The 25804-nt window shown below is 40.4% G+C and overlaps 1 protein-coding gene across 4 annotated transcripts in view; it reads right to left on the reverse strand.

Annotated features, from left to right (window-relative positions):
- Nucleotides 1–25804, reverse strand: part of HPSE2 (heparanase 2 (inactive)) — a 702461-nt gene that overhangs the window by 673360 nt on the left and 3297 nt on the right. For all 4 annotated transcript variants that reach the window (XM_049855686.1, XM_049855684.1, XM_049855685.1 and 1 more), the window contains exon 2: nucleotides 25575–25732. In XM_049855686.1, the coding sequence (XP_049711643.1) occupies nucleotides 25575–25732 (158 nt within the window). The remainder of the gene's footprint in view (nucleotides 1–25574; nucleotides 25733–25804) is intronic.

A 25804-nucleotide genomic window follows, 5' to 3' on the forward strand; every position in this document is an offset into this window, starting at 1 on the left:
CTCTAAAATTAACTAGGGACAACCATGTATATCAGAGATTGTTTATGAAGAAATTCATTACTGTTGACCTCTTCGGAGAAGAACACAATGAAAAACACAGATTTGAGGATCATCATCTCTGACTGCCGAATTCTAGTTGTGAAACTGAGGCAAGTTATTTAATGCTCTTGAGCTTCAGTTTCCTCATCTTTAAAATGGTGGTATTTGTAATACCTCTTTTTTTTTTTTATATACTAGGGTTGCTGTGAGGATTAAATGAGGTCAAATGTAAAGTGCCATCCAGAAGGGCAGGTGCTCGATGAATGTTTATTTCCCTCCTTCCAAAGAAATTAGTGCCATTGACGCCAATTAGGAAGTTACCACAGGAGAAGAAGGCCTGGAATACGACAGCAACAATAAGACCAGAGGGAAAGTGGAAAGTACCAAATTCAGTTAAACAGGCAGGTAAGTTGGCCTTGAATTAAAAAGACTTCATTATACTCATGAATTAAAAAAAAAAAAAACAACAACAACCCATTGCCATGCAGTCAGTTCTGACTCAAAGTCACCCTATAGGACAGAGTAGAACTGCCCCATAGGAATTCCAAGGCTGTAATCTTTATGAAAGCAGACTGCCTCATCTTCCTCCCATGGAGCAGCTAGTGGGCTGGAACCACCATCTTTCAATTAGCAGCCAAGTGCTTAACCACTGCATCTCCAGGGCTCATTATGAACTGAAAGGAATGTTCAGAAGGTTGGTATTCAAAACAAGGATGGTTTTTTTTCTATATTTAGAAAAATGAGACTTCTAGAAAAAGTCCAAAAAGCAGAGAAGAGGAAAAGATACTTTTATGGTAAAATATTTTAGGTTATTACATCTCAGTAAGAAGAAGCAATTCGCTGAAGAAGTCAACAGTGATGAATTTCTTCATAAACAATCTCTGATACAAGATCATATAATGATTAGAAAAACCATCTCTAGCTAGGGGCTGCATCTTTCTCCTGGGGGGAGGGTAGGATGCAGGAGCAAGTATCAAATACTGACCCTGCTACTTATTAGCTGTGTGGCCTTGTGTAAGAGATTTAACCTCTCTAGCCTCAATTTCCTCTTTCATAAAATGGGGATAATAATAGAATCTGCCTCCCGGGGATATCAGGAAGATGAAATGAGATTTTGTCAAAATTAAAAGTGCTTGTGTTTCAAAGGACCTGATCATGAAAGTGAGAAGACAATCCACAGAATGGGAGAAAATTTTTCCAAAATATATACTGTCAATGCCTATTATTCGCTATCGTTATGATCGGTCTATAAAGTCACCAGAAACACTGAATAATTACTATTGAACTCTTTCTCCTAGAGGAAATACAGCGTTAGGTATTATGACCTGCAAGCCTCTGGTCATAACATTTTCATCATCCAGTCAATACATAACCTTGTTTCATCACAGCCTTCTTTGCATAGCAATGGTTGGTACACAGCCCTTCAACACTGTGCTTCGGGGGCATTTCAAACAGTGAAATCATCAACAAAAAGCACACACAAACACCAAAAAAAACATGCCACTAAGTAGCCCAAAAAAAAGGACACTTGTTTACAGTATGAGAGTTTAAACAAGAAGGCAGGGCATCGCCTTGTTCGACATCAGCTGGAACGTGAATTTTGGACAACTCAGAGTTTTTGGAGTCCTGCACATGTCTGCAAATGATTACAAAAGTTCCTCAAGTACTGATTTGTAGATTACAAATAAATTTTAGCAAGTAGGAGAATTCACAAATACAGAATCCAAGAATAATGAGGATTGACTCTATCAGATAAGGGATTTGCATCTAGGATATATAAAGAACTACTGCAACTCAATAATAAAAAGACCTCAATTAAAAAATGGGCAAAGGATCTGAATAGACATTTCTCTAAAGATAATGTACAAATGGCCAATAAACACATGAGAAGATGCTCCAATGTCACTTGCTGTTGTTCTTGTTAGGTGCCATGGAATCGGTTCCAACTCATAGCAACCCCATGCGCAACAGAATACTCCCCAGGCCTGTGCCATTCTCACAATTGCAGCTACTGTGCCAATCCATCTCGTTGAGGGTCTTGCTCTTTTTCACTGACCCTCTACTTTATCATGCATGATGTCCTTCTCCAGGGACTGATCCCTCCTAATAACATGTCCAAAGTATGTGAGACATAGTCTCACCATCCTTGCTTCCAAGGAGCATACTGGTTGTACTTCTTCCAAGAGAGATTTGTTCATTCTTTTGGCAATCCATGGTATATTCAATATTCTTCTCCAACACCACAATTCAAAGGCATCAACTCTTCTTCGGTCTTCCTTATTAATTGTCATAAATGCATATGAGAGGACTGAAAACACCATGGCTTGGGTCAGGCACACCTTAGTTCTTAAGGTGATATCTCTGCTTTTCATCACTTTAAAGAAGTCTTTTGCAGCTGATTTGCCTAATGCAATGCATCTTTCAATTTCCTGACTGCTGCTTCCATGGGTGTTGATTATGGATCCAAGTAAAATGAAATCTTTGACAACTTCCATCTTTTCTCCGTTAATCATGATGTTGCCTATTGGTCCAGTGGTGAGGATTTTTGTTTTCTTTATGTTGAGGTGTAATCCATACTGAAGGCTGTGGTCTTTGATCTTCATCAGTAAGTGATTCAAGTACTCCTCACTTTCAGCAAACAAGGTTGTGTCAACTGCATAATGCAGGTTGTTATTGAGTTTTCCTCCAATCCTGATGCTCATTCTTCATATAGTCCATCTTCTCGGATTATTTGCTCAACATACATACTTTAAACCATGCAGTATTCCCTTGTTCTGTTCGAACAACTGCTTCTTGGTTCATGTACAGATTCCTCAGGAGCACAATTGTTTTGGAATTCCCATTCTCCGAAATGTTATCCATAATTTGTTATGATCCACACAGTTGAATGCCTTTGCATAGTCAGCAAAACACAGGTAAACATCTTTTTGGTATTCTCTGCTTTCAGCCAGGATCCATCTGACATCAGCAATGATATCCCTGGTTCCACGTCCTCTTCTAAATTTGGCTTGAATTTCTGGCAGTTCCCTGTCAATATACTGCTGCAGCCACTTTTGAATGATCTTCAGCAAAATTTTGCTTGCATGTGTTATTAATGATATTGTTCGATAATTTCCACATTTGGCTGGATCACCTTTCTTAAGGAATAGGCATAAATATGGATCTCTTCTAGTTGGTTTCGCAGGTAGCTGTCTTACAAATTTCTTGGCATAGACAGAGTGAGCACTTCAGCGCTCTATCCGATTGTTGAAACATCTCAATTGGTACTCCATAAATTCCTGGAGCCTTGTTTTTCACCAATGCCTTCAGTGCAGCTTGGACTTATTCCTTCAGTACCATCGGTTCCTGATCATATGTTATTTTCTAAAATAGTTGAACATTGACCCATTCTTTTTGGTATAGTGACTCTGTATATTCTTTCCATCTTCTTTTGCTGCTTCCTGCATCGTTTAATATTTTCCCTGTAGAATCCTTCAGTATTTCAACTCGAGTCTTGAATTTTTTCTTTAGTTCTTTCAGCTTGAAAAATGCTGAGCGTGTTATTTCCTTTTGGTTTTCTATCTCCAGGTCTTTGCACATGTCATCATAATATTTTACTTTGTCTTCTCGAGCCATCCTTTGAAATCTTCTGTTCAGCTCTTTTACTTCATCATTTTTTCCTTTTGCTTTAGCAACTTGACGTTCAAGAGCAAGTTTCAGAGTCTCTTCTGACACCCACTTAGGTCTCTTCTTTCTCTCCTGTCTTTTTTAATGACCTCTTGCTTTCTTCATGTATGATGTCCTTGATGTCATTCTACAGCTCCTCTGGTCTTCAGTCATTAGTGCTCAACACATCATATCTACTCTTGAGATGGTTTCTAAATTCAGGTGGGATATACTCAGGGTTGTACTTCGGCTCTCATGGACTTGTTCTAATTTTCTTCAGTTTCAACTTGAACTTACATATGAGCAATTGATGGCCTGATCCGCAGTCAGGCCCTGGCCCTGTTCTGACTGATGATATTGAGCTTTTCCATCATTTCTTTCCACAGATATAGTCGATTTGATTCCTGTGTATTCCATCTGGCAAGGTCCACATGTGTAGTCACCGTTCATGTTAGTGAAAACATGTATTTGCAATGAAGAAGTTGATCTTTCAATATTCAATCGTGCAATCTCTGGCATCATTTCTATCACCAAGGCCATATTTTTTGAACTATCGATCCTTCTTTGTTTCCAAATTTCTCATTCCAATCACCAGTAATTATCAGTGCATCCTGATTGCACCTTCAATCAATTTGAGACTGCAGAAGCTGGTAAAAATCCTCAATTTCTTCATCTTTGGCCTTAGTGGTTGGTAAATAAATTTGAATAATAGTCATATTAACTGGACTGGTCTTCCTTGCAGGTGTATGGATATTATCCTATCACTGGCAGCATTTGTGTTTCAGGATAGATCTTGAAATGTTCTCTTTGCAGATGAATACAATGCCATTGTTCTTCAAGTTATCATTCCTGGCAGAGTATACCATATGATTGTCCAATTCAGAATGACCAAAACCAGTCCATTTCAGCTCACTAATGCCTAGGATATTGATCTTTATGTGTTCCATTTCATTTCTGATGATTTCCAATTTTCCTGGATTCGTACTTCGTACCTTCTGAACTCGGATTATTAATGGATGTTTGCAGCTGTTTCTTCTCATTTTGAGTCGTGCCACGTCAGCAAATGAAAGTCCCCAAAACTTGACTCCAACCACATCATTAAGGCTGACTCTACTTTGAGGAGGCAGCTCTTTGCCAGTCATCTTTTGTGTGCCTTCCAACCTGAGGGGCTCATCTTCGGCACTATGTTAGACAATGTTCTGCTGCTATTCATAAGGTTTTCACTGGCTAATTCTTTTCAGGAGTAAACCACCAGGTCCTTCTTTCTCGTCTGTCTTAGTCTGTAAGCTCAACTGAAACCCACCCACCATGTGTGCCCCTGATGGTATTTGAATATTGGTGGCATAGCTTCCAGCATCACAACAACACACAAGTCCCCATAGTATGACAAACTGACAGATGAGAGGGTGTCAACAGGGACACGCAAATCACAACCACAATGAGATACTATGTCACGCCCACTAGGATAGCTATGATCAAAAAGACAAAATAACAAGTGGTTAGGATATGGAGAAACTGGAATCTTCACACACTGCTGATGGGAATGCAAAATGGTATAGCCAGTGTTGAAACAGTTTATCAGTTCTTCAAAAAGTTAAACATAAAGTTACCATTTGACCCAACAATTCTACTCCAAGGTAGAATATCCAAGAGAAATGAACACATAAAACATGTACATAAATGTCTGTAGCAGCATTATTCATAATAACCAAAACATGGAAACCCAAATGTCTATCAAGCTGATGAATGGATAAACAAAATGTGGTATATCCATGCAAGAAAAATATTATTAGACAATAAAAACAAATACTGATACATGTGTGGATGGTTAATGGTATGTGGCAACTTCAGTAGGCTATGATTCTATGTAATCACCTTTCATTTTGTGATCTGATGTGAGCAGCCAATCAGTCAGAAGAGGAGTTTCCTTGAGGTGTGGCCTGCAGCCAGTATATAAATGGATGTTCTGGCAAAGCTTAATCTCTTTTCTCAACTGTGCATCCGTCTTGTTGCCTGACCTCCGCGGAGGTTCTTGGGACATAAGCCTGCAAAAGCCTCTAGCCTGCCACCTGACCTGAAGATTCTGGGTTTGTCAGCCCCTACAACCATGTGAACCCACAGAGGTCTTCAGCCTGTCGTCTGAGCCACAGATTTGGGACTTGCCAGCCCCCACAATTGTGTGAGTTGTTTCCTAACAATTGTGTAAGCTATTTCCTTGAAGTAAATTTCTGTATAGATATAGATATGCTTCATTGATTTTGCTCCTCTAGAGAACCCAGACTAAGACAACACACTACCTCAATGAACCTTGGAAACATTACCCTATGTAAAAGAAGCCAGTCACAAAGGACCACATATTGTAGGATTCTTTTCATTTATACGAAACATCCAGAATTGGGAAAGCCATAGAGACAGAAGGTAGATGAGTGGCTGGGGGGTGAAGGTAGAGGGACTGGGTGGTGGCAGCTAAGGGGTATGGAGTTTCCTTCTGGAGTGATAAAAATGCTCTACAATTGATTGCGCTGGTAGTCGTACAGCTGTAAATATACTAGAAACCATTGAATTGTACACTTTAAGTGGTATGTGAATTGTATGAAATGTGAATTATATCTCAATAAAACAAAAAACCCATTGCTGTCGAGTCAATTCTGACTTATAGCAACCCTATAGGACAGAGCAGAACTGCCCCATAGGTTTTTCAAGGAGCAGCTGGTGGGTTCAAAATTGCCAAACTTTTGGTTAGCATCCATAAACCAAAAACCAAACCCAGTGCCGTTGAGTCGATTCCGACTCATAGCGACCCTATAGGACAGAGCAGAACTGCCCCGTAGAGTTTCCAAGGAGCACCTAGCAGATTTGAACTGCCGACCCTTGGGTTAGCAGCTGTAGCACTTAACCACTACGCCACCAGGGTTTCCTCAGCATCCATAGCTTACCATAACTCTTAACCAGTGTGCCACCAGGGTTAAAGCTATTAAAAAAAAAAAAATAAAGCTATTTAAAAAAAAAAAAAAAGGTTAAATAAGACGATGTTTGTGACGTGTTTAGCACAGGGCCTCACAGCTTGGAAATGCTTAATAAATATAGGCTGACGATATTACTGATATCGTTGTTTCCAGATGAACATGCATTTAATACCAAAAGATCTTTTTTCATGCATGTAATTAGTCACCTGGACCCTTAATCTCAAACGTATGACATCATTCTGAAATGTGGCGTGACTTTTAAGGAATCTCAGCGTAAAAATGGCGAGAGAGTAGTGTCTGACCTCCTCATCTAGCTTCACAGGGGGGAGGGGAATCACTATCAGTATCAACAGCTCAAGGCCAATTCCAGCAAGGCAGAGGTCAGACACGCCTCCTCTCTCCAACCTTTTTACCAATTCTGACACCGATCGTCCCTCCCACGGCACTCTCTACTCCTCTTCTAGGTTCAGTAATTCCCTGCAGTGGCCACACAGAACTCACAGGCCATACTCATGATTATGGGGTTTATTAGGAAGTAACAGTTTGCTATTTGGGATCAGAAACAACTCATACAGCTCTCTGATCAGGACAGCCTTTTCTCAGCCGTCCCAAAAGCAGGTCTCTCCCTGGCCCTCGGCCTTTTTTGGCCCCGGGCATCTCAGGCCTCGGGCCAGCCTGGCCTCTGCCCTGCTCAGCAAGTGTTACAAAGCTCTTTTAGCTCGGCCAGTAAGTGCCCAGAGGCATCCTATTCCACTAGCAAGTCTCAGCCAGAAGGCGCTCAGCTCTCTCACTTTATGGGTCAGGAGCCTACCCTACTCCACCAGCAAGCCTTCTGCCAGAAGGCGCTCAGCTTTCTTGCTCTGTGGACTGGAAAGCCCAAGGCACCATCTCCTGCTGGTCTCCTGATTCTGTTGCCTCAGTTGTCACCATTTCTCTGCCACTGATTCTCACCGTCTCTCACCATCTCCAGTGTTACAGCTCTCTGTCTCCTGGGTCTAGGAGATTCTCAGTACAGGGTCCAAAGGATATTCTACACTCCTAGATTGTCCTTCTGGTTGTAGTGAAGTCCCCCTCTGCTCTGACATTGGCTCTCTTTTTAAGCCTAGCAGGATGGCAAATTGACCAATCCCCTTTTTAGGGTTCCACATACCTTATTTGCATGGTCCCACCCCCCCCCCCCCCGCAGGGTTCCATGAACCTATTTACATTATTAGCAAGGGGTCCGATCCCCTTGGTGGGTCATGAGTACCTTATTTGCATAGTCCCAGCCAATCAATTCTGTGGAGTCACAATGACTATGGCTATCCATTGCCGTCAAGTTGATTCAGACTCATAGCAACCCTACAGGACAGAGTAGAACTGCTCCATAGAGTTTCCAAGGAGTGCCTGGTGGATTTGAACTGCCAACCTTTTGGTTAGCAGAAATAGCACTTAACCACTACGCCACCAGGGTTTCCAAGACTATGGCTAGAAGCCATATTAAGTAATTCACTGCACCGCCCTCAGCAATGGGGTAATAACCTAAACTCTTGCAAAAAATTTATAACAACGAGAAGTGATCAGAGTAAATTTGCCTGGTGACATCTGTGCAGGCTTTCTCAACTATTTCAGGTAAAGTTTATTACTCCTTCCTCTGTAATCTGACTGTTCATATTTCTGCCATATCATTATCTACTCTATATGTCATTTTTTCCTACTAAAGTGTGAGTTCTATCAAGGCAAGGAATATTCCTCATTCATCACATTCATTTATCTTTGTATCCTATACAGACAGCATATTCCAATGGCGGTACACAAACCAGCTACTGAGATAATTATAAATGTTTATTAAACGTGAATGTTTAACTGTGAAAATTCCACAGATCTCCTATAATTTCTAATCTATCTAAACTTCTGTTTCAGCCACCTTTAAGAAAAGGGGTGGAAAGGTCTTGAAAGCTGACCAAATTAATAATTACCACCTACATCTCTACCTGACTGACACATGAAAATGCCTCAACAAATGAAGTTTTACTAGTTTCGTCACAGTCTGGAAGTTTTAAGGTTCTCAGGAACAAGGAAATAACCTGAAACCTCTTATTTAGCCCTAGGAAAGCCTAGGAAAACACTGAGAAATTCATATAATCAATCTGTGATCCCTGCCATCATCACAAAAGCAAAATGAATGAGAAGCCCTTCCCCAGATCCTCATTGTCTTTGTTTCCTAGGGCTGCCATAACAAAAAATACCACAAGTGAGTGCCTTTAAAGAATGGAAATTTATTTTTTCACAGCTCTGGAGGCTAAAAGTCCCATCAAGGTCTTGGCTGGTGTTGTTTCCTTCTGTGGGCCTCTCTCCTAGTTTCTGGTGACCAGCAATCCTTGGTATTCCTTTGCTGCTTAAAGATGCATCTGCTTCCATCGTCTCATGGCATCGCCCCCTGTGTGTCTGTCTCTCTGTTACCCCAAAACCTTGTAGCACTCAGAAGGCATCAGGTTTAGAACTCACCCTCTTCCAGTATGATCTCATTAAGATTAAAGAAAAGCCCTATTTCCAAACAGTATCACATTCACAGATACAGGAATTAAGACTTCAACATATATTTTGGTAGGATATAACTGAATCTATAACACCCATCTTGCTCCTGCCTCTCAGTGAAAAATTATCCCTCTGGCTACCATGAATACTAATATTAGTATCCATGAGCAAAACTTTGCACTCCAACTGTGGTCCCTGGATAAGCAACATGGGTATCACTTGAGAGTGTCAAAAATTCACAAATACATATATACATATATATATACTTGACAGCAGTGGGTTATATATTCATATATATACATACACACACATACACACGCACATATACACATGCATGCATATACACACACAAACATGCATATACACATATGCATACATATATACATACATACATATATATAGAACCTAGGACACAACATAGTTCTGTGCCTTCTACTGATGTTCTGCCCACATTTTTAAAAATTTTATTTATTTTGTTGTTGATGGAAATAGACACAGCAAAACATATACCAATGCAACAGTTTCTACATGTATCATTTAGTGACATTGATTACATTCTTCAAGTTGTGAAATCATTCTCATCCTCCTTTTCTGAGTGGTTCCTCCCTCATTAACATAAACTCACTGCCCCCTAAGGTTCCTATCTAATCTTTCTAGTTCCTTTTATCAATTTGATCCCATATGGACAGTTTTTAAAAGAGCATAATGTTCAAGGCAGGTATTTTTTTTACTAGTTAAGCTATTGTTTGGTTTTGAGAAGATTTCAGGAGATATTTTAGGTTTAAGGTTTAAAGATTATCTCAGGACAATAGTTTCAGGTGTTCGTCTAACCTTCACGGCTCCAGGAAGTCTGGAGTCTATGAGAATTTGAAGTTCTGTTCTGCCTCCTTTTGATCAGGATTCTTGCACAGACTCTTTGATCAAAATGTTCAGTAATGGTAGCCAGGTACCATCCAGTTCTTCTGGTCTCATGGCAAAGGAGGCAGTTGTTCATGGAAGCAATTAGCCACACACAGAATCTCATTTTTAGCTAGATCTCCAAGTGAGTCATATGTACATTAAAATTTAGGCATCACTGTAGTAGAGGTGACTACACGTGGGTTCCAGAGTCAAACTGTCCAGATTGAACTCCATATAGACCAGCTGGAACAATGCAGGCAAATCACTTAACCCAGAAGTTCTCATACTGGTATGAGAACTTTAGAGAGATTCTTCTACATCACAATGCCTAGGCTTCACCCCAGTGATTGATTTAATTGGCCCAGGACCCAATATTTTTAAAGCTCCCCTAGATAATTCTAAGGTGAAGCCAGGGTTGAGAACCACTGGTTTAACTCCCTAAGCATCTATCAAATAGGACAATTAATAGTACCTACCTCGTGGGGTTATGAGGAACAATTATGAGCATCTTTGTAAAGTTTTGGGACATATAAGTGCTCAATAAATAGCAGCTATCATTATCATATCTGGAAACAAATACTCCCACAACAGGGATGAAAGTAGTACAACTCAAATGTACTAGTCTGGCCCTGTTCTACAGGTAGGTAACTGCCACATTCATGAAATCACCAAAAAAAAAGGACACAATCAAAGAACACATTATCCCCAAGGAGGCAATTTTCCTAGCAGCAAACTGTTGATCAAGGAAAGTACATCGTGTCAGGTAAGGGGCAAACTACCTCTGCAACGTACCCGAAATGGCAGCACCTTCATTTGGAATTTATCGATGAAGGATGGGGGGCACTATTTCAACAGATCTGTAACACAGGAAATTCCCCTTACCACACCTTCCTGATTTACACTGATTGTTGATACACACCACATGTGTTCTCAACCCCCTTTTCCCCTCCCCCGCCCCCGCCCTGAGTTTCCAATCATTCTGTTCTGCATTTAGGTGATGAAAACTTAAAACCTGTGGTTATACCTTCTATGAGAAATTTCATTTTGAAAGGTTGCTAAATTTCGACTTTATTGCCATGAGGGAAACAGAAGAAACAAAAGACCTTAGTCATCCACTAACATAAAAACCCCTGGTGAAGACATTTAATAAGTGTAAGTTTTCTCTGCAAGTTGTTGAAAATCCTGACCTTTGGACTCCGGTGTCATTCATTTGCTTCTACAAATGTTTATGCAACAATAGCATTTATTTTTCTAATGGTTTTAAGTTACATGTTTAGTTTCACCCATGGATTTTAACTTGGCTAAGCCTGCCTGCAGTTCCTTTTCAATCTGCATCTCACTAGATAACCTGAGTCTACCACTCCAAGGGGATTGTCCATGCTCCAGTTTTCCAACAATTACGAGGAAATAAACATCCATATGAGACTAGCATACCTATCTGGCCACTGAGAGATATGCAAAGATTTATCTCAATGATGATTCAAAGCTTTTTTAAGTTTTCATGGCTTAGGAACTATGTCACCAAAAAGTTTTAAGTTCTTTTTCCAGCTCCTCTGTTTACTCCTGTGGGCCTCCTCAGCTCTAAATGAAAGAAGCAGACCGCTCCATCCCCTCACTGGGTACACTGTGATACCTAATGGATGTCTAGATTTAAAACGCTTTTAAACACCTTGTTGGAAGTCTACACAGTGATATTATCTTCCACAGCGCACTCTCAAAGTCCCCGCAGTCCCATTCTCTTATCAGTTACCAACTGCCCTGGAATAGACTTCGACTCATGGAGACCTGTTGTGTGTCAGAGTACAATTGTGCCCCACAGGATTTTCAATGGCTAATTGTCCAGAAGATCACCAGGCCTTTCTTCCAAGGTGTGTCTGGGTGGCATCTGGTGGACTCATACTTCCAACCTGTCAGTTAGCAACAGAGCACATTAACTGCTTGCACCGTCCAGGGACTCCTCCCATTCTCTAGGCTGGTTCTAACCTCACCCTGGGTCTGCGGCCCAGTCTAACAGGTATCTGGCATTCCGGTCCAAGGTCTCCAGGAGACATTCTGCAGTCTGTTCAGGAGTTTGTCAATAAAAAACAGTTCAAAAAGATGTAAGAATCCAGCACTAAACTGGGCCCCAGCACAACTACAAGCAGACACAGCCTCTCACAGAAACCGCAGACCCATTCTAGCCTCCCTGTGAATGTTTCTGATTGGCCCCACCACTTCAGAACACAAGTTGCCCAGTTCACTTCAGTGAAGTGCAGTATCTTTAGCTGTCTTACTTCATTTAAGAGCTTCAGGCTTGAAGGCAGAGGTACTGAGTTCTAATCTCAGCTCTGCCCATTGAAAGCAGTATTACTTTGTGCCACTTATTTGAGTCTGTTTTCTCATTTGTAAAACGGGAATACCAATTTAACATAGGACAACCTCTATGAGGAACAGGGAGCCCTGGTGGACAGTGGTTAAGCACTCAGCTGCTAACCAAAAGGTCGGTGGTTCAAACCCACCTGTTACTCCTTGGGAGAAAGATGTGGCAATCTGCTTCCGTAAAGATTATAGCCTTGGAAACCCTATAGGGCAGTTCTACTCTGTCCTGTAGTGTCCCTATGAGTTGGGAACATCTCAATGGCAACAGATTTGTTTGTTTTGTTGGGTTTTTTGTTTGTTTGTTTGTTTGTTTCGGTTTAGAGAAACAGAAGCATTTTTATAATCTTTAAAGAACATTATAAATGTGAAGTGTAAATTCTTTTCTCTTGTAAATGATTGACTAGAGAACTATTCAAAAATGGCTACCTCTGCTTTCTTTACTATTTCTAACTAAACATTATGCCAGGTCTTTATAAGTCTCTTCAACTGACTAATATTCAAATTCACAGAGCAGCTTTAATGAGATGAATAACATCCAAAGAGAATCAAGAAATCTTCAGCCAGGATTTCTTTCAAGGTACACAGTGATACACTATTTGAGCAAAAAGTCAAAATATTTTTATGTCACTTCCCATCTGTATCTAAAATGTTCAAGAGCACTCACTCTACTAAAGGAAACCATACTTTGATGCATAGGATTAGTTTTGCTGTGGCTGTTTTCTTGACATTTACTCAAAGACTGTATTATAACTAAAAGGATTAAGATGGATAAAGGTGCTTAAAAAGACATTAAGAGAAAAGAAATAATTTAGACCTAGTTCCAATATGGAGAAATATGATACTATAGCCCTGCTTTGTTAGAAACTAAAGACAAACAGCAAACACAGAAGTTCTCTCAAAAAAAAGTACCAATGGGAGAGTTACAGAAAATGTTTAAATAATAGCCCATTCACATGTGGATTATTCTGTAGCCGTTGAAAAACAGGCCATAATTACTGGCTAAAAGGTTATCTAAATAAGGAAGCTGTTCAACAATATGATCCCACTTCTATATTAAAAATTTTATATACATCTGTATGCAGAGATAAAGGTCTGAAAAGATACCTTCTAGACTGTTAAAAGTGGTTATATCTATAGAATTGGATTGGGGTAGGACATGAGACTTCCACTTTTTATTTTATATACATATTACTGAACTTGTATTAGTGAGCATGTATTACATTGGTAACTAATAAAATTAATAAAAAGCATAAGTCTTTAGAAGTAAGAGAAAGAATGAAGCAACTGAGCATTAGCCAGAAATAGCCTATGAACTTAAAAAAGAAAGCAGGAAAAAATGAATGGAAGAGAGGTTATTCCCTATAGTGTGTTAAACCCGGTGCCGTCGAGTCAGTTCCAACTCATAGAGACCCTATAAGACAGAGGAGAACTGCCCCATATGGATTCCAAGGAGCACTTGGTGGATTCAAACTGCTGACCTTTTGGTTAGCAGCCGAACTCTTAACCACTATGCTACCAGGGTAAGCTACCAAATAAACAGCAAATAACCAATGAGCAATTATTTACTGAAGAGCTACTATCAAAAGGTGCTATAGTTTAGATGCTGTAGAAACCACAAAAATTATATGCTGTAGGACGAGAGCCAAGACTACATGAGCATACACACAAAGAAAGCTGAGAATATAAGGCAGAATAGGAAAATAGCTAAACGAGCAATTTTCAGAAATTCAGGCTCAATGCTTCATTTATGAATTAAATCTCTTTGAGCTGAGATAGTAAGAGAATTCACAGATATGAAGGACAAACTTTGAAACGTGGGCAAGATTCAGAAATGGATAGACAGTGGGCAGGAAGATATAATGGGGTGAGGGGCTCAGAGGGTTAGAAATTATGAGAATGGCAAAGAAAGTAGGTGCTCTGCCACAGGAAGCTACACCTGCTTGTGAAGAGACTCAGGTTCCTATGGGGAAGGAGAGAGGAAGAAGTTGGTCAAGGAGGGTGGGTTGACTGTAGAGGGTCTCAGAAAGCTGGAGGAGACTCAGGAGGATTTGAGTTATTAGACAAGGGTTGTACTTGAAGGTTTCCAGCTGGATAGCGCCAGGAGGAAAGTGGGGCTTCAGGAAGATTAGTCAGACAGCAGGACGGAGAGAGGCTGGCGAAAGGGAACCCAGTTGAGATGCTACAGAGTCAGAATGAGGTGATGAGCGCGTGAACCAGATGGAAACAGCTACAAGGAAAACAACAATAATTATCATTTAGGCCTGTTCTCAACCTTTCAAATCAGACTCAAGCTAAGACAAATTCCTACAGGAATGATCTCTGAAGCTGTTTTGGCAAAGGTATGAGGAACATTGTGCTGTTATGCTATAATCCACCACCAGCTGCCATCAGTTGACTCTAACTCATGGTGACCCCATGTGTGTCAGAGTAGAACTGTGCCCCACAGGGTTTTCCATGGCTGATTTTCAGAAGATCACCAGGCCTTTCTTCTGAGGCACCTCTGCGCAGACTCAAACTGCCAATCTTTTGGTTAAGAGTCAAGCCCGTTAACTGTTTGCACCACCCAGGGACTCCTATGCTGTAACAGAGGTGGTGAAAATCACCAACTTTGGAATGAAACTGACCTAGATTCAACCACAGCTCTGCCATTTATTAGCACAGTTACTTAAATAACCTCTGAGAATTTGGGTAGAATATATAACCTCTTCGCTCCTTGGTTTCCTCATTTTAAGTGACAATAAAGTGTTCTTCAAGTAAATTTAACAAAATCTCAGTTAGAAGAGAAAAATAAGGGAGGGAGGCATGAAGAAAGGGTTTTCTTGAAATCTCACTGTTATCAGTTCTCCTTCCCCTTCCTAAGCCTCACTGGGCTTAGAACTTGGGAAAAGGATAAGACAGACTTTGTTACCAGTTTTAAAATAAAAAATAATTCTAAAATTGCCCAGCAATTTGATGATAACCTTCCAAAAACTTTTTCAAATATTCTTATTTGTCTGCTTTTTTCCTGCTACTTTTCTTGTATCAATCACACTGTTGATCCATTTCTACTACTCTCTTCAATGAATCTACTTCCAAAACACACCTCCTTCTCAGAGGAACTAATAGGCCCTATCCCACTTTGAATCAGTTGTTGTTCTACTCCTTCAATGTGTCCTAAAATGTGACAACTGTCTCTTTCAATTGTCCATATGTCTCCCCGTAATTATTCTTTCATTGTTTTACCTAACAACTACTTTGTGTCCTGACCCACAAGATCTTTAAATGTCTTCATGGGAAGAACTACAGCACAGATTTTTTTTTAATGTCCCACAACGCTTAGTATAGGGTTTTGATACTAATGGATGAAGAAATAAAACAAAGAATGACGAAAAGACTGAATCTTTTTCTTATGTAAACCTGGTGAAGAGAGTAGAGGACTGGGTTGTAATCCTGACTCTACCAACTACTCATCTGGATAAGCTAGAGCAAGTCACATGTATGAGCCTCAGTTTCTTTACCCACAAAAAGCAAACAAACAAAAAACCTATCTCATAAGGCTGGTTTAAGAATTAAAATGAAAAAAAGTATATAAACACAATAGAAGCTCAATATCTTTAATGATACTAAACATTAGCATCATTATTCACTCCTAGGGCTGGGTCAAGACTCCTCTTCCAAAGCGCATCTCCCAACTACTTCCTTCTCAGAACTCCAACAGTCCTTACAGCTTGTTCTACATCCTTTAACTTTGAACATATCCAGCCTTGTTCTTATTGCTATTATTTCCTGTGGATTGCCCTTGTGTCTCTGAAAAGATCTTTAACTTGCCGAATCTTAGAATTAGTGCTATATATAGACAACTTTTCTTCATTTTACAAATAAGGAAGGCTTCAGGAGGGTTAACGACTTGCCCAATGACACACAGTTAATTTGTGGAAGAATTGAGACTATTCCCAAAGTCTTCTTTGTAAAGTCATAGCAGAGGCTCCATATAAGCCTGCAGGTTTAAGGACTGAAGTCAACGGGTCCCTGCTCCACAACTTATTAGCTTTTCCACAACTTATTAGCTGGGTGGCCTTCAGCAAGTTACATAACTGCCCTTTGCCTTAATTTTCACATTTGTTAAATGGGGAAAACAGTACTTTTCTCATAGGGTTGTCCAGATGATTAAATGTATTATTGTATGTAAATTGCTTAGAACAGTACCTTGCACATAATAAAACCAAAAAACAAACCCACTTTCGTGGAGTCGGCACATAATACTCAATAATGCTAACCAACAGAAAAAACTCGCCGTTGAGTCATTCCTGGCTCATAGCGATGCTATAGGACAGGGCAGAACTGCTCCATAGGTTTCTAAGGAGCAGCTGCCAACCTTTTGGTTAGCAGCCCAACACCTAACCACTGTACCACCAGGGCTCCCAATAATGCTAGGTAATATTATTATCATTATTAGGCTTAAGCTGCAGAGAGACATCCATTCTTCCATATTTTTTTTAGAGACAGTGCCCCAAATGTGGGCAAATTACCTTTTCCAGTTTCCAACCTCACTCCCTGCCTTTTATCCTTCAAAATGTGTTTGCCTTTCCAGAACAAGTGAAAATAAGATATTAGTTTAATGCCCAACTCTCTCAATACAAACATGTAGGTACATACACACATCTCATTTTTTCAAAACATATAGCTTATGTTGTTCACTCTTCATTCTCTGCTACACAAAAAGCAATGCATATGCACTAAGGTTTGTAAATAATATGTTTTGTCTGACTCAATGTATGTGTCTGTTCCATGCACTGTGATGATGGTTATATCTATATGGTTTTTTGTGTGTCTGTCAATGCCAGTATGTTCTGATTATAATTTCCTAGAGACAAAAATGATGTCCACTTATGTCAAACAAACAAACAAACTCTGGGGCACTTGGAATAAGTTAGACTGAATATTCAGAGAGGAACTTCAGAACAGTTCAGGGAAAGAGGGAGAGATTCATGAGAACTGGATTAGTAGAAGGCTTAATGAAAGAGGGAACTTGGGCAGAGCTTTGAAGGACAGGTAAGATTTTGACTCTGGAGAGGGAGAATGAGTGTTCAAGGTGGGGGATATAGTATGAGCAAAGCGCAGAGGTAGAAAGACTGGGTAAAGATTAGTATGACTGAAGTAGAGAGGCAATACTAGAGACCACCGGGAAACTGAGTATGTACGATCATATCATTTTGAGAGTATAATTCATGCTTTAATCCTCTTGGTAGCCCCAAAATCTAGTAATAAACCTTGTATATAACTGACAATCAAAAAACACTCATTCAATTGAACAAAAAGTGCAGCTTTGCACTGGACTGAAGTGAAGATCTTTACCTGTTTTAATAACTATTCAAAGGCACTTGACTATGTGGACCATAACAAATTATGGATAACATTGTGAAGAATGGGAATTCCAGAACACTTAATTGTGCTCATAGAGAACCTGTACATAGACCAAGAGGCAGTTTTTCAAACAGAACAAGGAGATACTGCATGGTTTGAAATCAGGAAAGGTGTGCATCAGGGTTGTATCCTTTCACCATACTTATTCAATCTGTATGCTGAGCAATTTATCCTAGAAGCTGGACTATACAAAGAAGAACTTGGCTTCAGGACTGGAGAAAGACTCATTAACAACCTGCAATATGCAGATGACACAACCTTGCTTACTGAAAGTGAAGAGGACTTGAAGCACTTACTGATGAAAATCAAAGACTACAGCTTCAGTATGGACTACACTTCAACATAAAACAAAAATCCAAACAACTGGACAATTAAGCAACATCATGAAAAATGGAAAAAAGATTGAATTTGTCAAGGATTTCATTCTACTTGGATCCACAATCAACAGCCATGGACGCAGCAGTCAAGAAACCAAACAAGAGTGGTGTCTGGGGGTCTTAAAAGCTAGCAAGTGGCCATCTAAGGTGCGTCAACTGGTCCCAAACCGCCTGGAGCAAAGAAGAATGAAGAACACCAAAGGCATAAGGAAAATATGAGCCCAAGAAACAGAAAGGGCCACAGAAACCAGAGACATCATCAGTCTGAGACTGAATGAACTGATGGTGCCCAGCTACCATCAAGGACTGCCCTGACAGGGAATACAACAGAGAGTCCCTGATGGAGCAAGAGAAAAGCAGGGTGCAGAACACAAATTCTGGTAAAAAGACCAGACTTGATGGTCTGACTAAGACTGGAGGGACCCCAGAAGACACGGCCCCCAGACTCTGTTAGCCCAGAACTAAAACCATTCCCGAAGCCATCTCTTCAGGCAAAGATTAGACTGGACTATAAGACATAAAATGATACTGGTAAAGAACATGCTTCTTGGCTCAAGTAGATATATGAGACTAAACGGGCCGCTCCTGTCCGGAGGCAAGATGAGAAGGCAGAAGGGGACAGGAGCTGGTTGAATGGACAAGAGAAATACAGGGTGGAGAGGTGGAGTGTGCTGGCACATTGTGGGCAGAGCAACTAGGGTCACATAACAATATGTGTATAAGTTTTTGTTTGCAAAACTGACTTGAATTGTAAACTTTCACTTAAAACACAATTTTAAAAAAGGGAAAAAATCAAGCAGTGAATCGCATTGGGCAAATCTGCTGCAAAAGACCTCTTTAAGTGTCAAAAAGCAAAGATGTCACTTTGAGGACGAAGGTGTCCCTGATCCAAGCCATGGTATTTTCAATCGCCTCATGTGCATGTGAAAGTTAGTCAGTGAATAAGGAAGACCGAAGAAGAATTGACGCCTTTGAATTATGGTGTTGGCAAAGAATATTGAATATACCATGGACTGCCAGAACAAACAAAACCTGCCCTGGAAGAAGTACAGCCAAAATGGTCCTTAAAAGCAAGCATGGCAAGACTATGTCTCATGTACTTTGGACATATTATCAGGAGGGATCAGTTCCTAGAGAAGGACATCATGCTTGGTAGAGGGTCAGCAAAAAAAAGGAAGACCCTCAAAAAGATGGATTGGTACAGTGGCTGCAACAACGGGCTCAAACATAGCAACAATTGTGAAGATGGTACAGGACCAGGCAGTGTTTTGTCCTGTTGTACACAGGGTCTCTAGGAGGTGGAACAAACTCAACGGCACCTAACTACAACAGGCATTCAATAAATACTTGTTAAATGGAATTGAATTTCAAGAAATATTTATGTGAAATAAGGTGAGATATTGAAAAATGAATAGGCAAACATGTATTTTGGTCTTGTGCTGTTATTATTGTATGTCTTCATTGATGGAATGGGAAGAAAAAATTAACTACCTCAGAATTAATTAAAAGAATGAATTAACTCACCTAAGACTGTTAAGACTTCCTAGAGAAAGGAGAACAACAATAATAACAGTTGTATAGTGCCTTTGAGTTTATAAAGTATACTCACATTCATCACTGAGGATTTCAGAAATTCTCTGAATAGAAAATCTTCAGGATATGGAGATGAAAGATTTTTGAAAGTTGTGAAAAGGCACTATTAAATTGAGAAGTGGAACATCTGGCACAGAAACTACAGAAGGCTAACAAGGAAAAGCAAAGGTAAAGGCAAGGAAGAAACAGATACAATAGGGAAAAAAAAGTGTAGCTCAGCACAAGGCTTTAAAACAGGTGGTGAAGTTCATTTAATAGCATGAAACCAAGACAATATAGACTACCAAAGGTTAGAATAATAAAAGAAGGTCATTAAAATAAGCATTAAGAATGGGCTTCATGGGAATGCGTGTTGAAGAGGAAAAATGGAAAAATCTTCATGTATGCATTCATTCATTCCCTCATCATCTGCCTCCACTTCCCCAGTGCTTTAATGGTGCTATTATTATGTACCCAAAAATACTTGCTGAGGGCCTACTTTGTTCCATACATAATGACAGACATTGTGGGACATACAAGAGAGAATTAGATGTAGTTCCATTCTATAAATAATTTGCATTGTAGTTGGAAAGGTAAAGCAAATAAATATACGTAGGGAAAGTCAGATAACAAAACAAGGCAATAGGAGCCAAAAGAATAGCACAGAAAGCAAAAGCTACGACAGTTCAGAGAAAGAAGAGATCAATCACTATGAAGTGACCTGGTCAAGAAAGGCTTCGTGAGAAGAAGGAGCATCTGTAATATGCACTCAAGAACTGGGTAGGGTAAGGGGTAGGATTAGAATAGAGCCAACAAAAAGGCATTTGACACAGAGATATACTGGCTGTACAAAGGTATGGGGTTGAGATAAAAAACTTGCTTTAAGGAGACTTTGAACAATCAAGTGTAGTTGTAATAAAAGGTGTATGGAAACACAGGTAGAAAAGGTAAGTTGATACTGGAACGTGAAAGGCTTTGCCAGGCTGAGAAGTTTGAACGTTTTCTGTATGCACTCCAAAAATAATCAAGGTTTTTGAGCAAAAGAGTGACATGTTGAATGCGATATTTTAGCAATATTAAGGTGGCTTTTGATGTGCATGATAAATGGTGTACATCTTGACTAAAGATATGGTTGTGGCAGTAAAGAGACAGGCATACAAACAGAGGGCACTGTAATATATAACAAAGAAGGGCAGACTGGAGCAAAATAAACTTAAGAACAAACGATTAACCAAGATTTCTTTGTTAGGAGCAAGTAAACCATAACATCACACAGAAGAGAGAGGAAGTTAGGCAAAGGGTAAAATTTCTAGGGTATGAAGAGCAAATTTTTTTTTTTATTTCCTCCATGATCACCATGTTTGTATGGAATTCAAGCTGCCTGAACAGGGAGGAATAGGTAGGTAATTGTATTAAAAGAGTAACCAGAGAAGCTCCCAGGGTGATATATAAACAGTGGCTTTACAAAGTTAGAGAAGACAAAGTTGCATTAATGTGTTCAAAAAAGAACTTGGAAAATTAAAGCACATGACTTGTTAATTGCATTATTAATGATATAATTCAGGGGAAAACAAGCAAAAAAAAACCACGTCAATTTCTTTTATGAATGAATTAAACAGAAATTTTGCCCAAGCAGGACCTGTCAGTTCATTTTAAAACATTAGAATACAAAAAAAAAAAAAAACCCTAAGTCTTTTCTCATGACAAAAAAAAAAAAAAACAAACCCACCTATGTTCTCCACTTCAGTTCCTTAAAGATAACTGTCCCTATATTCTCTTAACCTTCTCAAACAATTCCCTAAATCTATTTCCATCCTTCTGTATAAACTTTGGTCTCACCTAATCTTATACATTTCTTTAACCCATTTAAAACTTTAAATATATGTTATAAATTTTCTGAAGCTGCCTTTAATAAAACTAAGAATACTTAGCCTTTATTTAGTGCTTTGCAGTTGAGAAAATATTTTACACACAATGCCTCTTAGACCTCTCACAGAAGCAGCGTGAAGCAGGCATTATCACCGTCCATATGCTATAGAGAAGCAGCAAGCCCAAGGCCATACAGTTATAAGCGGTAAAGGCAGGCCTGCAATGCAGGCTTCCTAACTCCAAATTTGATATTTTCCTCACTATATCAGTTTCACAGTGTGCCGGTAGGTATGTCTCGTTACTCCAAACGGTGCTATTCTGTGTTATGTTTAAATAATTACATCCTTTTAAAAAAAGTAAGGTGCTTCTATGCCCAAGTGTCTATTACAGGGTAATTTATACTGAGAAAATGCAAGAATGGCATGGGGGCATCAGATGTCCTCACCCACCTTCGCAAGGGGGGAGGAGAATCATTCTCAGCAACAACAGCCCAGGAATGGTTGCTATGAGCCGCAGGTCAGCCACACCTCCACCCTTCAACCTTTTTACCAATTCTGACACCAGTGTCCCTCCCAAAGCACTCTCTACATCTCTGCCGGGTTTGATAATTTGTTGCAATGTTCACAGAGAACTCACAGACCATACTCACAGTTATAGGGTTTATTAGTGAAGTAACACGTTACAATTCAGGATCACTAATGACTCAGGATACAGTTCTTCAATCAAGACAGCCTCTCCTCAGCCACGCCTACAGTCAGGCCTCTCTTTGGCCCTCAGCCCCTTGGCCCAGGCTCTGCCCTGCTCAGGCAAGCGTTATAAGGTTCTTTAGCTCCGCCAATAAGTGCCCGGAGGCACCTCACTCCACCAGGAAGCCTCCTGCCCGAAGACTCTCAGCTCACTCGCTCCGTGGATTGGCACACCCACTGCAGCTGCCTCACTCTGTGGGCCAGGAAGCCCACGTGCTGTCTTGCATCAGTCTCCTGGTTCTGCTGCCACTGTTTGTCTCTGCCGCTTCTTGCCATCTTGCACCGTCCCTGGTGTTGCAGTTCTTTCTCTCTCTGTCTCCTGGGTCTAAGAGGTTCTCAGCACAGGGACCCTGGGCCCAAAGAATGTGCTCCACCCCCATCTCTTCTTCTTGGTGGTAGGGAGGTCCCCCGTCTGCTCTGGAATTGGCTCCCTTTTGAGCCTACTGGGATGGCAAAACTGACCAATCCCCTTGTTAGGGTTCCACACACCTTATTTTCATGGTCCTACTCCCCCCCAGAAGGGTTCCATGCACCTTATTTGCATTATTAGCAAGCTGCCCAATCCCCTCGGTGGATCACAAGCCCTTATTTGCATAGCCCCACCCAGTCATTGTGTGGGAGTCACAAAGACTGTAGCTAGAAGGTCCATATTAACTAATTCACTGCACCACAGAAGACCTAATTATTTTAGGTGCTCAGGATGGTGACAATTACCTCTGAATGAAAAGTGACAAAAAAAGTATAATGTTTACAAAAGTATGTAGGCCATACCAAAAAACATTCTTGCCTTGAATTCTGTAAATGCAACATGGAACAACAAAGACAATGTGCGTGATTTAAGGATATGCGAGCATCAAAGGGCAGAAATAGGGCATTCCGACTCTCTTTAACTCTGCTAAGGCCTCAAATACTGATATAGTTCAGAGCATCTTATTACCAGGGAGACATAAATCAAAAGGAGTTCAGCTAGGAGCAATAAAACAGATTAGTGTCTGGAAGGACTGACTTTAAAGAAAGTTTTTTAAAAATTAAATCCAGGTAGTCTAGATAAAAAACAGCTATGAGAAAACTTTTTTTTTTTTGAAGCTGACACCCACACTAAAGATCAAAATTATTTTGATGTCTAAAAAACGCAGAGAAGAATAGTTGTAAATATTCAGAGAATGTTTATAACAGGAACATTTAGGAGAAATTTTCCAGCAAAAACCTATGGTACAGAAAAACTCTCTCCCCCAGGAGCGGTGAAAAGTACATTCCTAAAGATATTTAATACCAGGGTGGACAAAACAAGAAAAGGATTCCATATGGAATAGTCCTGTGCTGGCCCTGAAGTGGTGGGAGGACTGAAGATGACCTCTTAGGTCTTTTCCAATTTCTAATTTTTTTAATTCTATGAAGTTTTACAGGGTGCGGCCTTCTGCCAATTTCCTTTCTTCCCTTGGTGCCCACTTTCTCCTTTTACACAAGGAAACAAATCATATCCTTCACTATAAGCAGATCTCATTGCTCTCAAAGAATCAGTAGTATAATCCTAAGTAAAAATGTGAAAGAAAAAAGCCAATTCCTAAATTTATAATGGTTCTTCTTCCCCAGAGATTCCTGGGGCTCTTACAAGTTTTTCCACAGACTATAGAGGAAGTAGTTCAAATGGATTCAAAGAAGAGTTGTTTCATCAGGAAAACCACTAATATTCTCCCTTCTTGAGTCTGATCACAGAACTGACGGTGACCCTGGGAGCTATAAGGCCCTGGGTCAAATTACCATCTGAGCTGCTGTTCAGGATTATCTTTTATCTTTCAGCGTAGTGACAGCAAAATCTACACACAACCACGTTTTTTAGGGCAATGACTTTTATCTTTGAAAAGATGTAGCCTTAAATACCTACCCACCGATTTCCTGACTTTGGCAAATGCTATAAAAGAGTGAGTCCTATTCCCTTCAAACTCAAGAAGCATCAACATGTCCTCTTTTCCCATTCTGGCACTTCAAAACAAGATGTTCTTCAGTTACCCTTGAGATAAATATCAATACCTCCCCTGAAGGTGAAAGCCCAGAAAATACAAGAGCATTTCCTCAGTTTGCTGATTTAAAGGACAAGATATAACAAAATCCAGAGGGTTCTGAAAGCCTGGACTTGGGCCTTTTAAAAATAAAACTGTAGTTCACTTATGAGAAGGTACAGCAGGGCAGAGATAGCCCTCTAAGAATAGACACTAATGCCTCTTCTACTCAATCCAAGCATCCTCAGTGGCTGAAGGCCCACCAATTTCCACTTGAAAGAAAGTATGTTCCTCTACCTACACAAAAAGCGCATAGATATTAACAGCTAACCCTCTAAACAGTTTTTTTTAATACCATTTTCATTCTTCCCTACTAAAAAATGAGACTGCTCAAACCTAAAAAGATTGGTTTCTCACAATGGAATCAGATTTGGCATTTTCGAAGCCCTTCTTCCAACACTTAACTCATCTGATCCTGGCAGGATAGAAAGTTGGTATTTATAATTCCATTTTAACTTTGAGAAAAACTGTGACTCTGAGATTAGGCAGTCTTAAGGAGAACCCACTCTGGAGATTTTAAAATCTTCCCCAACATGGGATCAATCTAAAAGGGATTATCCCGGAAAACTTTAGCGTGGGTTTCAAAAACGGCGGAATCTCTTGTATCCTCCATCCCAGGAAAGCAACAAATTACAAAAAAAAAAAAAGAAAGAAAGAAAAAGGAGGGAGGCACTTTTTCCTAGAATTTGAGGAATGAGACTTGGCCCTGACCATTCAGTATACTACCAACCTGGATGAATTTTCTCAAGAAACCCATTGCACCTTCTCCCCACAGAACAAGCCTACCAGAAGTCCTACTGGGTTTTGACTACCAGTTCGCAGTTTGATTGTTCCCCCCACCCCCCGCCCCGCAGTCTTAGGGACTCTGCAACCCAAAGAAAGGCCGGCAGCAAGAACAAGGACAACCTGGAGAGCCCTCTTTGCGTAATCACGTCATGAGTCCACTAAGATGTCCATTTCCCGCAGCTACCAGCTGCTTTCGGGGGAGCCTCAACTAGGTTCTTCTCAAAATCAGCTGCCCTCTACACACACACACACACACACACACAGCGGGTTCTCGCTGTCGCTCCCCAAACTTCTCCCACCCGCCCACCCCGCAAGAATGGGAATCAAGTTTCTCACCATCCTCGTAGTTTTTGAGATAGTAATCTGGGCCAGGGCCCCCGCGGCTTTTCGCGGGGTTCCTCAGGTTCTGGAACTGTAAGAAGTCAGTCCTTTTGCCCCCGAAGCGCAGAAAGGCGGGCGAAAGTCCCCGGGCCAGGGTCACCAGGCGCTTGGAGCTGCAGGGGTAGAGAAAGAGAGAGGAAAGGATCCCGGAGGAAGGCGAGAGCGCGCGGGGCGCCGAGCAAAGC

This window comes from Elephas maximus, chromosome 16 (genome assembly GCF_024166365.1).
Source record: "Elephas maximus indicus isolate mEleMax1 chromosome 16, mEleMax1 primary haplotype, whole genome shotgun sequence".
NCBI classification, from domain to species: Eukaryota; Metazoa; Chordata; class Mammalia; order Proboscidea; family Elephantidae; genus Elephas; species Elephas maximus.